The following is a 12201-nucleotide window of genomic DNA, read 5'->3' as shown; positions in this document are numbered from 1 at the left end:
GCAATTACCTTTAGATATTAGAAGATGTATTATTGATTTGTTTTCATCGAATATAGAAGTTAAAGCTTTCCACATCTTAAAACACACAAACTTATAAATCTTAAAATGACTTCTCTAGAGAAATTTGTGAGCAGTATGTTTCACACGCAGGGTAGTGCCCTAAACATAATTCAGTAATGATAACTCAAATCTATTTATCACTTAAAAGCTTAGGTTTCTTGAGAAAACTAGAGATTCTCAGCATGAGAGTCCAGAAACTGGCTCTGAGCTGCCGTGTATAGATCTAATTACACAACTTGGAGCTGCGGAACCACTTCTCTCTACTGCAGATTGCTTTCCTTGGCTTATTTACATAATTTAATGCATGAGAACTAATCAGTGAATCATACAATTTTCTCATATAGCTAGGACAGGATAAATTAACCCTATTTGGGTTCGTTTATATTTTCATGGTATGTCAAATAATGTTTGACCAAGTCTTTAAGGAAAAATTATGCTTTATAGTTTAGCTGATTGCCAGGAAATGTCTCAAAATGAATGCTGTTTGTTAAATGCTAAATATTATACTCATAATTAATAAAATTGAATATTTTAAAATTGTAATCTCATTTCCATTTTTTAGTAATAATAACTATTGGTGTACTTCAAGTGCAGTTAGTATCTAATAGGGGAAGAGAGATAAGGAGGAGAAAAGGAGAAAGTGATGAAAGAAATAATGCAACTCAATCATGCTATCACTGTCAATCTCCCTCTTATGTATGGGGAGGGTGAGGGCGGGACCTGAAGGAAAACACACCAAGACTGTGCATGTTTGTTTGTGTAGTTTTGAACCTCACTATAGTATATTGTTACAGTGCATCAATAATAGTATTAAACAATAGAAGTAAGGACATTCTTAAAATTTATTTTTCGCTAACATGTACTAATTATATATATATATATATATATATATATATATATATATATATATATGGGTTCAGTATAGTATTTCTCCAAATACATACAAATATACTGATAATATTCAACTTTTCTTTACCCATCTTCCCCCTCACCATTACCCAATGGCTAGTGATCCCTATTCTATACTCAGGTCAACTCTCTTAACTTCCACATATGAGAGAAAATATGTGGTACTAGTCATTCTTTGTCAGGCTTATTTCATTTGACATAATGTCCTTCGGTTCCTTACATTTTCTTGCAAAAGACAAGATATTATTCTTTTTATAGGTGAATTATGTTTCATTGTGTTTTATTTTTATTATTCATTACTTCATTATTTTCATTATTTATTCATCCCGATGAATTTTTCTTTCCATTATTTATTCATTCTGATGAGCACCTAGGTTTATTTCTACCATAACAATTGTGAATATGCCACAATAAACATGATGTGCAGCTATCTGTTTTGTCTGCTGATTTTATTTCTTCTGTATATGTGCATTAGGAAGTAGGATAGTTGTATTACATAGTAGATCTATTTTTAGGTTTTTAAGAACCCACCATACTACTCTCCATAATGGCTATATTTCTATTTGTAGGAATGGAAATAGCATGAGAATTCCTTTTTCTCCACATCCTCACCACCATTAGTTATTACTGGGGGTTTTTGTTTGTTTGTTTGTCTTTGTTTTGAGAATAATCATTCTCACTGGGTGAAATAACATCTCAGTTTTGATTTGCATTTCATTGATGGCTAATAATATTTTCTTGGCCAATTGTTTTTCTTTTGGGAAGTATCTATTCAGTTTCTTACTCTGGTTACTAATCATTGGCCATATGAATAGTAGGCAAATTTTCAACCATTCTACAAGTTGTCTGTGAACTGTGTTGATTTTTTTTCCATTGTTGTAGAGAAGCTTTTTAGTTTGAGTTAGACCCTTATGTCATTTTTTTTATTTTATTTCCTGTTCTTTGGGGGCCCTATCCAGAAAGTAATTGCCTATCCCAGTGTCTTGAAATGTTTCCCCTAAGCTTCCTTCTAGTAGTTTCATAATTTTATATTATATATTTAGATCTTTAATTCATTTTGAGTAGGTTTCTACATATGTTAACAGTTCTAATTTTATTTTATGTATATGGATATCTTGTTTTCTCAGCATGGTGTACCAGAGATGCTGGCCTTTCTGCAATATATGTTTTAGACTCTTTTGTCAAGAATCAGTTGGCCTTAGATGCCTGGATATGTTTCTGGGATCTCTTTTCTGGCCCATTGGTCTATGTATCTGTGTTTTTGTTGTTACCATGCTGTTTGGCTTACTATGGCTCTGGAGCATGTCTTGATATTTGGGTGTTTTGGCACTTGTAGTTGTGTTCTGTTTGTTCACAATTGCTTTGGCTGTTTGAGGTCTCTTGTGCTTCTCTATGAATTGAAGGATTATTTCTATACATTTTTGTGAAGAATATTATTTGTATCTTGATGATAGTTACCTTGAATCTATAAATCAACTTGGATAAAATGGACATTTTAGCACTTTAATTCTTCTAATCAATGAACATGGAGGCTTTTTATTTTATGCATCTTCTTTAATTTTATAATTTTCATTAAAGAGGTCTTTCACTTTTGTAAAATTTATTCCTAGGCTTTTTTATTTTAATGGGTTGGTTGGTTTGAGTTGAGTGTTTTTGTTTGTTTGTTTGTTTGTTTGGTAGCTATTGTGAATGGGATTGCTTTCATGATTTCTTTCCCAACAAGTTCACTATTAGTATACAAAAATGCTACTGATTTTTTAAGTTTGTTCTCTGCATTGTTACTGAATTTGTCTACTGGTTCTCATAGTTTTTTTGGTGGACTGTTTAAAGTGCTTTCTTTTTCCCTGTTCATCAATAGTTCGTTATTTTTGTACTAGGATTACAGACATGTACCACCAACTCCAATTGATATTCCATTTTTAAAGATGTCAGTGAAAAATAACCTACTATAATTTGTAGACATTTAAATTCAAATCTCTACTAAAAAAATGATTATTGAAACCTAACTATCTTTAGCATTAGAGTGTCAGCAATCATTTTTTGAGTACCCAGTGATTGAATCAAGAGTGGAGTGGAGGATTACAAGGAGACCTCAAAATTAGTGACATGTAAGCCCAAGCATCATGTAGCACCCACAGAAGGAATATAACTTGAGAGGAAAAAAGTAGGCTTTGGGATGTCAAATCCAAAGCTAATTCCCTCTTTTGCACTTGTGTGAGTGGGAAATTATTAAAGATCTCTGAATTTCAGTTTCTCACCTATAACATTCTAATAAAATTACCTACTTCATTGTGCTTTTATAAGTAAGATAAATTTATACTCTAGCTAGTTCTGGGCCCTGCGTGTATTTAGCACTCAATAAGTGGTGCCTTTTTATTATTAGTGCTAATAGTGGAAAAACCTTTGTACATCTTGTTACATGAGGCATAAATATGAACAAAGGGCAGCAGGAATGATTAATTTTCCTTGGGGAAATTAGAGAAAGATTATTAGAACTGGGCCTTGAAGTTCTGTAGAATTTACACAGATGGAGTTGGCAGGAGGACTAAGTGGAAAACATGGCCAAAGGCCTAGAAACATACAAGTGCATGGAGTTTTTAAATAACAGGAAGAGGGATTTAGATGACAGCTACTATTTCTATTAAAATTTTAATTCCTAGTTCATTTTGCAATACCCCCTACAAAGATTATTGAATTTAAGTGTTTTAAATTATTTTGTGTTGTTTTAGCTACATACACCCACACATACGCACATCAGGAGGAGTAAATATTAATATGTCAATTTATAGTCATACATTGTTTAAGCCATTTAGGCTAGATTAATTTTACTTATTTTCCTTACTCTAATAATGGTGCTAAGATATATATGAACTGTGACGAAGTTCTTAAAGTTCCTGGACAAGAGTAGTAAGAATCTCCTTGGAACTTATCAAAAATTAAATTTCTTGGCTTGCTGTAGACGTTCTTTATCAGAAAGGGTGCTGGAGAGAAAGAGTAACAATCTGTATTTTTTAAGAAGCCTACTAGGTAAGTTTGAAGCTTTCTAAAATTATGTTTTCACTTAAATTACATTCCTTGATCCATACAGTAATCCTGTGATATGTAGTAACTCTTTATCTATGTTCTTAGAGAAATAAGAATTGAAAAGATTGAGTAATTCTAAATCATACTGCTATTCAGTAATATCTCAGAATAGAATTTTGTGTTTTTTCCAATTATGCCTTTTTCTTCTTTTAATATATTCTGAAATTAATTATCTAAGCATTCTACTTTTTGTAGTAATTATTCCCTGAAATTTTTATTCTTCACTTTTAATCAGCATCTCATAGGAAAAATTCATTCTTTGAGAAGTCAGCAAGAATAGGATTCAGATTCACATGCATAGTACAGGACTGTTTCTATCACACATGTAAATTGAAATGGCTTTAAAATAAAAAAATCCCAACTATGCAAAATTGTTGAAATGCATTACCTAACAAACCTGAAATAAAAATAAGTTTGAGCAAATAATTTAAACTTACTATTTATTGACTTGTCTACTATTCTAATCTTATTTTAGTGACACATGCCCATTTAACTGCTTCTCAATTACTAAAAGTATTTCTAAGATTAACTTGGAGTTATTTCTGCCAAATGAAACAATGTTACTGTCTGCTACATATAATTTTCATGAGTCTATTTAAATTAATTAACAAAATTAATAAACCATAAAAGCAAGTATGTTTATAGAGACCCAGAACCTTGTACTGACTTCTGTCGAAGCCTTTAGACAGACAATTCGGAATAAGAAAAATAGTTTATTTTACTGAACAAGACATGATAGATCCTTTAATAAAAAGAAATTGCTATTTTAAGTTGTAACTAATATTTCTCTTGGCTGCAGTAGAAAATAATTTGGAAAATGATAAGTTGACAAGTCAGACTGAAATAATTAGTGAAGATTTAGGGTCATATTTTATTTTCCCTTATGTTCTCTGTATCTGTTATTTCAACCGGATTTACATAATGTAGCATTTGATTTATGGAGAATAAAAATCTGGTCCCATTATAAGACCCTGGCTCATCTGGGAAATGATCTTGGGGCTCTACTGGTTATAATACCTTAACATTTTCTGGTAGTTAATATGTATAGGTTAAAAAGATAGGTAATTGGGAGGGGAATTTTAAAAAAAACACCTTTGTAATGGTGCTTTTTTTTTTCATTTAAACTTCTTTGACTTTGGAGAGAAAAATCCATATTATTCGTTATTATTAAGTAATTTCACACAATAGAGCAATGATTATCTTAGTAGTTATTAATAATTTAATTGCTAGGCCCCACCCCTGAAGAGTCTCTCTTGGCTGGTTATAGGAGAGGACCCAGAAATCCATGTGAACAGGTACCAGCAGTGAATCATTTGAATCTGGGTCTCAGTATAAAAACTCTTGAAAGAGAACATAGTTCTTCAAGCTAATACAATTTATACTAAAGTTAAATATTCCAAACATTATAGTCAGGTAGGGATAATTATCATAGTTTGTCTTCCTACCCTTAAATATAATATGCCAGCTTATAGCCTTGGAGCATAGTTATCATTGTATACCTCGTGCTTAGTACAGTGTTTACCATAGTAGGTACTATATAAATACCTTGGGAAGGATAAATGAAGGAGACACACCAGCTCCATGTTTAGAGTTCCTGTGTCATCCACACTTCATCTTTCCTTTAATTCAGTAGTGTCAATTATGTGTTCAGATTTATCTTTGTCCTTAAATTATACATATCTTCCAAGAAAGAAACTATGTCTTGTCTATGTTCATAACTCTCCTTTTAACTATCTGACACAAACATGGTCAGTAAGTGTTTACCAAGTGAAAATATTTTATTTTTATTTAGGCTTCTATACTGGATTCTTGCCTCTGCCAAAACAACTATTCTATCTCTGTTTTTCAATTTTCTTGAGGCTTGGGATCATTGAATGAATAAGTAAATTAATAAAGTAACAAGTAACTTCATTTGATTTGGGTTTTCTTAAAATTTAATGTTAAGAGCTAATGAGGTTTATAGGTAATAAATTTTATTTTTGTATGAGAGAAAAAATCTGCCTTGCCAAATTCACAGTCAAAATATGCCTGCCTTTTGCAAGAAATAAAATTGTAGAATTTCACAGATTCTGAACTGATGAAACTTCAGCAGGGCATTATAATTAACAGAATTTTCCATCTTCATTTGAAATAGCTTATATCAGTATTTATGAGAATATCACAATTGGAGCCTGTGTTGCAGTCTCTTAATGTCTTATGACATAAGGTTATATCCCCATGTAATCTATAGAGCCTAACAAAATCAGATTTATTTTCTTTCATTGAAAATAAGGAAAGCAGAAGACACGTTCATGTACCTGCAAAACTTTCTGAAATAAAATATATTAATGTATTCTAAAAACTTATAGGCTGGGTATGTAGCTCTGTGGTAGAGCACATGCTTAGCATGTGCAAGGCTATAGGTTCCATCCCCAGCACCATCAAATGATCATTCGTGTGTGTGTGTGTGTGTGTGTGTGTGTGTTTCAAAATATATTAGTATCAACAAATAAGTTAGTGCTGTGATAAAGTATGAAATCTCAAGCTTTTATACCTGTGATAACTGACTATGACTGGCAATACTTTTTTTCTTTTCTCAACTCTTTGGGGTTTTTTTTTATGTTGAATATACCCTAAAAATATTAGTTATTTTTGCATCCCAGTTTTGTGAATGATTGTTATATGAGAGTTTACTCCAATGTGAATTTCAGTCAGTGTCACATATATGCAAACATTTTTCATGACAAGTTTATCTGTGTTGACTTTCCATTACTGTAACAAAATGCTTAAGATAATCATCCTAAAAAGAGAAAAGGCTTATTTTGTGTCACAGATTCAGAATTACTGGGCCATGTTTGGTAGGCGCTGTTGCTTTTGGGCCTTAGGTGAGGCAGAACACCATTGGGGAACCTATGGTAGAACAAGTGTCTTGCTTTGTGTTGGCTGGGAAATAAAAAGAGAAAATTAAAGACCAGCTTCCCACATTCCCCTCCAAGGTTATGCCTCCAATGAACTGAAACCTCCCACTAGGTTCCAGCTCTTAAAGTTTTCACTACCTCTTAATATCAAGCTGAAGATTAACCCTTTTAACATATGGGCCTTTAGGGGGCACTTAAAGTCCAAACTACAGTATCCTATCTCTTGCCCCCAAACGCCCACATTCATCTCAGCATGCAACATGCATTCAGTTCCTCTCCAAGACTCCTCAGTGTTTTAACCATGATAGCTTGCTCAGAAATCCAAGTCTCAAGGTGAACTCAGCCATAAATCCCTATAAAAACAAAAGCTGCAAATTACATACTTTCAGTATCCAGTAGAATAAGGTAAACATTCCCATTCTAAAAGGGAGGAACCGGAAAACAATGAAGGATCCACTGAGTCAAACAAGGGCAACCGTGAAGTCCTACCTCCCCAAGTCTGGCAGGTCGTGGGCTCCTAAGGGCTGGGGCAGCCTCACCCCAGGGCTTTGCTAGTTGCAGCCCAAAGTTTCTCCTTCACATGGAGCTTGTAGGCTGCCCTCAGCAGGGACACTAACAGGCCGAGTGTGAATGCACTGGAAGAAAACACAGTAAGGAGTGTCGATTAGCAGTCTGCGTTTGCTGCCCATCAGTGTGTCTTCTCTCCTCCTTGGTAGTTCTCCTTTGGCCTCCACCTACCCCACAATTATGTGTACTTCACCCTTCTCAAAGAGCGATTACTATGAGAAACATAATTTTATTTTTTCATATGGACAAATGACCTTTACTATTATATGGTATGAAAAAAGCATAAGTATCATGTCTTCAGAAGAGAAGTGCACAAATTAAATTATATATCTTATAAAATCTATCAATTAACATATAAGACAATTTATAGGCTAATAATAAAGAGCCACATCAGTAAATATTATTTGACTTTATTTTATATACCCTTTGTTTTAAGCTACAGAAGTGTTTAAAAATTCATAAATGAGAGACTTGCTTTGAAAGGTAATAACTGTTCATATAGGATGATTTCCAGGTGTAATATTAAGCTGTCATTTAATGAACTGGAGTAATTATTTTTTTTAATTTTAGGTGATGGTGTTTGTACATGCTCGAAATGCCACTGTAAGAACAGCCATGTCTCTTATAGAAAGAGCAAAAAATTGTGGTCAGATTTCCTGCTTTTTATCCACTCAAGGACCTGACTATGGACATGCAGAAAAACAGGTAGGGCACAAATCACAGCAAGAAGACAAGAACTAAAGCACAATACTGTGCCAGTTTATGTGATACTTTATATACAAAAGATACGGCATCTGTAAGTTCCAAGAAGTCGGTTTTGCAGATGTATTGCCTTTTTTCTTGATTTATTAATCTTTTGAAAGATTCTCACTGCATAATGTATTTACTTTTTACTTCTGTCTCTATAGTTATAATAACATGCTTATTCCTTCTTTTTAAAGTATAGTTGATATATAAAATACATTTCAATTGCATAAAATATATTAACATCTATATTATCACCTTTAAAAAGTTAATAAATACTTTTTAAATTTCTCAGTTTAACTTCAAAAGTTAACAGTGACAGATATAACCTAAATAAACAACAGGTCTTTTTAAGAATGTACTGGTTATATTCATTACTGGTTACTTCATACTTCTCAATTCTGAGAGCCTTTGCTAGTCTAGATAATTCAGTGTTTATTATTTAATAGTTATAATAATGTTTAACATGTATTGAGTGTTTACTAGTGCCAAACAGTGTATGTATTGCTTTATATAATTCATTCAATCCTCACAACAACCTGCAGTGGTGGTATGTCAATTCAGTAATTTACATCAAGATTAGGAGGTTGCCCACCTCCTAATTTTTGTAATTAAAGTTGTATTAGAACACAGCCAAACCTATTCCTTTATTACCTATGGCTGCTTCCTTGAACTATAAGGAAAGAAATGTGATAGAGTAAAAGTTACACTCTGTCATTTTATAGAAAAGATACACTGACCATAACTTTAAGAAATGAAAATAAAGTTAGAATGATAAAATATATTCATTTTCTTCATTTTTTACTTTATATTGTTTCCAGTTATTCTTCTGGTTATATACAGTCATGATTTTATGAAAGTCTTTGCAGAGCCAACTGGGTATTCATAAGTCTTGTTTCATGTCTCTGGAAGAAAGAAGCAGACTATTGTGTTTGAAAGCCAAGCCTTGAGAGCCACCTTGTGGATTACTGGTTACTTCATACCTCTCAATTCTGAGAGCTTTTGCTAGTCTAGATAATTCAGTATTTATTACTTGTTATAGCAATGTTTAACATGTACTGAGTGTTTACTAGTGCCAAACAGTGTATGTATTGCTTTATATAATTCACTTAATCATCACAACAACCTGCAGTGGAGGTTTGTACTAGTATTAGCCCTTTGATGTGGCTATCTGTAAGTAATTCAAAATAGTATGAAATGCATACAGTTAAAATTTATGTTATGTAATATAGCTGTTTATTTAAAGCAGTGTCGCTAAACAGATTCATAGATCACTATATTGAAAAAGAAATATGAATAAAAGTAAATTCTAAATATAGTTGGGGTGGACTTGAAAACCTCTAGTCATTTTTATCACATTTTATTATATTTTTTGCATTTTTATTATACTTGCTTTTATCCTGATCCAGCTATTATCAGGAATTTTTATAGTAAGAATGAATTCCACACATTTATTGAGTACATGTTTTTAGGGAAAATCCCTATGTTTACCATTATATTCTCAACCCTTCATTTAGTATTTGATAGTGAGTACCTCCCCAATTTTTTTTTCTTCTAAGACAGGCATTATAAAAGATTATTTTATTTTTATTTTCTTGTTTGATCTACACCACTATTCTTCTCTTTACAGTTTCTTCTCTCCATTTTACAAATATTCATAAATATTTTTCCTAGATACTTCTATCTAATGATGAGTTGACCAGTCTGACTCTGAGTCTTCCTTTTTCACTATACTGTGAAACAAACAGCAAACAGATCAAGTCTAATCTTGGACTTCCTAAAGCCCTTAGGGCACTGATTTTTTTTTTTTTTAATAAAATGGAAAACTTTTTTTTTTTTTTTTTTTGGCAGTACTAGGGATTGAACTCAAGGACATTCTATCTCCTAGCTACACCTTCAGCCCTCTTTTTTATTCTTTATTTTTGAAACAGGATCTCACTAAATTACAGAGGGCTTCACTAAATAGCTAAGGTGGTCTTCAAACCTTCTTTTCTCCTGACTCATCCTCCCACATATGGGATTACAAGTGTGTGCCACATCTTATAAAGAGAAATTTTAAAAACTGAGCCTCTTCACAGAACACACTGTAATAAAATAATCTTGAAGAGTGTGATGGTAAACACCTTTAATCCCAGTTACTCAGCAGGCTTAGGCAGATATAAAAATCAAGGCCAGCAATTTAGGAAGACTGTTTAAAAATAAAAATTTAACAAGAGGTGGGCTAGAGATATGAATCTATGATAGAACTTGGCACATACGTGCACTCACACACACTCCTCTTTCTAAATGTTTTCTTTATGATTATTATTTTAGTGTTAGTCATACATTTCTAAAGTGCCTTTTGAGCTTAAATGATATTAACTTTCTAGTAATTTTAAGGAAACTATTATTTTAATTGTAATGATAGGTATTTCTTCCCATGTTTTATAAAACAGGAAATTAGGTACTCAAAGCATTAAAATAAAATTGAGAAGATAAACTTGTCATGTTGTACTTAGTATCTTAGCCTCATGACCTCTGATAATGTAAATATTACTAAATCTTTAATCATGCCACAGTGGCATTTTACCCCTTCATGTAACATAAGCATCTCAATACCTGACTTGCCAACTAAGACTTTTAACAGCACTTCTTTACAGTTTAGTTTGTTTTGGGTTTGGGGCAGTGTTGGAGATTGAACACAGGGCCTTGCTCATGCCAAGCAAATGTTTTACCACTGAACTACATCCCCAGCCAGTCTTTGCAGTTTTATTCAATATAATGTAACTTTATTTGTATAAATAATAAAACTCCACTAAGAAATCCCCTCTCTTCTTCCCTACCCTCCTCTTGGTTCCTTATTCTATTCCAATCTTTAATGTCCAAGTCAGCCCCACATGAAAAACCCCTATATTTCCAAATTGCGCACCAGAACACAAAGGCAGGGAAAGTAAAGTGGCCAAATAGTAGCTTGGGCTGTAGGCATGGAGCTCAAGGCCCATAAAGTCAAAGAAAATTACTTTTTAATTGGATTTTTTGAATCATGACTCTTTCAGTGGAACATACCCAAACTCATAGACTAAAGGTCTTGGATCTAGGTAAATTTGAATTTTTGGTTTTGACTTACAATATCTATCATATTTTTTTCAAACTTCCTTAAGCCATAGTTTCATCACAAGGTGACAATGATGCTATACCATTAGATTTTTGTATTAAATAAGGTAATATATACCTCATCTGACTATCTGGCTATCTGTGACTTTTCAAAAGGAAGAAGATAGATTAATACCTTTAAGGAACGATAGATGTGAAAACATTTAAATTTAAAGCTTTGGAACAGTAAGAAATAATAATGAATTGGAAAAGGCAATCAGCAAACAGGTTGGTAGAAATATTGGTGTCAGCTACAATAGACTAATATCTTCATCTTTATGTGTACACTTGTTAAATTGAATAACTAAAGCATGCCATTTCCAGTAAGCAAATGAGTTAAGAAGAAACAAAATGAGTAAACAGACCTTAGATTAAAAGGAATTAAATGAAATTAAGCAAATTAGTAGATTATATGTGCTTAAACCCAATTAATCATGGAAAACTTAACATGATAATGTCCAATGCTGGAGATAAGTTGAGGATTGGCATACTCCTAGGGTTTCTATGGCATTCATAAGCTCAGTTTCATTAAAAACCATTCTGGTAGTATATTTAATTAATTAACTAATTAATTAATTTATTTATTTATTTTTGGTGGTGGTGGTACTGGGGATGGAACCCAGGGGCCTTCTACCTCCGGGCTACACTCCCAGACCTATTTTATATTTTATTTGGAAACGGGCTCTCTTAAGCCAGCTGAGGCTGGCTTCGAACATGTGTGATCCTCCTGTCTCAGCCTCCCAAATGCGAGTATTACAAGCGTGTGCCACCACGCCCGGCTTGGCTTGGTAGTGTATTTTCATAGCCA

The 12201-nt window shown here is 32.9% G+C and overlaps 1 protein-coding gene across 1 annotated transcript in view; it reads left to right on the top strand.

Moving 5' to 3' along the window:
- Positions 1 to 12201, top strand: part of ASCC3 (activating signal cointegrator 1 complex subunit 3) — a gene marked incomplete at its 3' end in the record, with an annotated part of 321972 nt that overhangs the window by 145117 nt on the left and 164654 nt on the right. Inside the window, exon 13 of the mRNA XM_080700024.1 lies at positions 8088 to 8222. Within this exon, the coding sequence (XP_080556150.1) occupies positions 8088 to 8222 (135 nt within the window). The remainder of the gene's footprint in view (positions 1 to 8087; positions 8223 to 12201) is intronic.

This window comes from Muscardinus avellanarius (assembly GCF_963383645.1).
Source record: "Muscardinus avellanarius genome assembly, chromosome: 8".
Taxonomy (NCBI): domain Eukaryota; kingdom Metazoa; phylum Chordata; class Mammalia; order Rodentia; family Gliridae; genus Muscardinus; species Muscardinus avellanarius.
The sequence above is the reverse complement of the archived record's forward strand: the minus strand, read 5'-3'. Positions and strand labels throughout refer to the sequence as shown.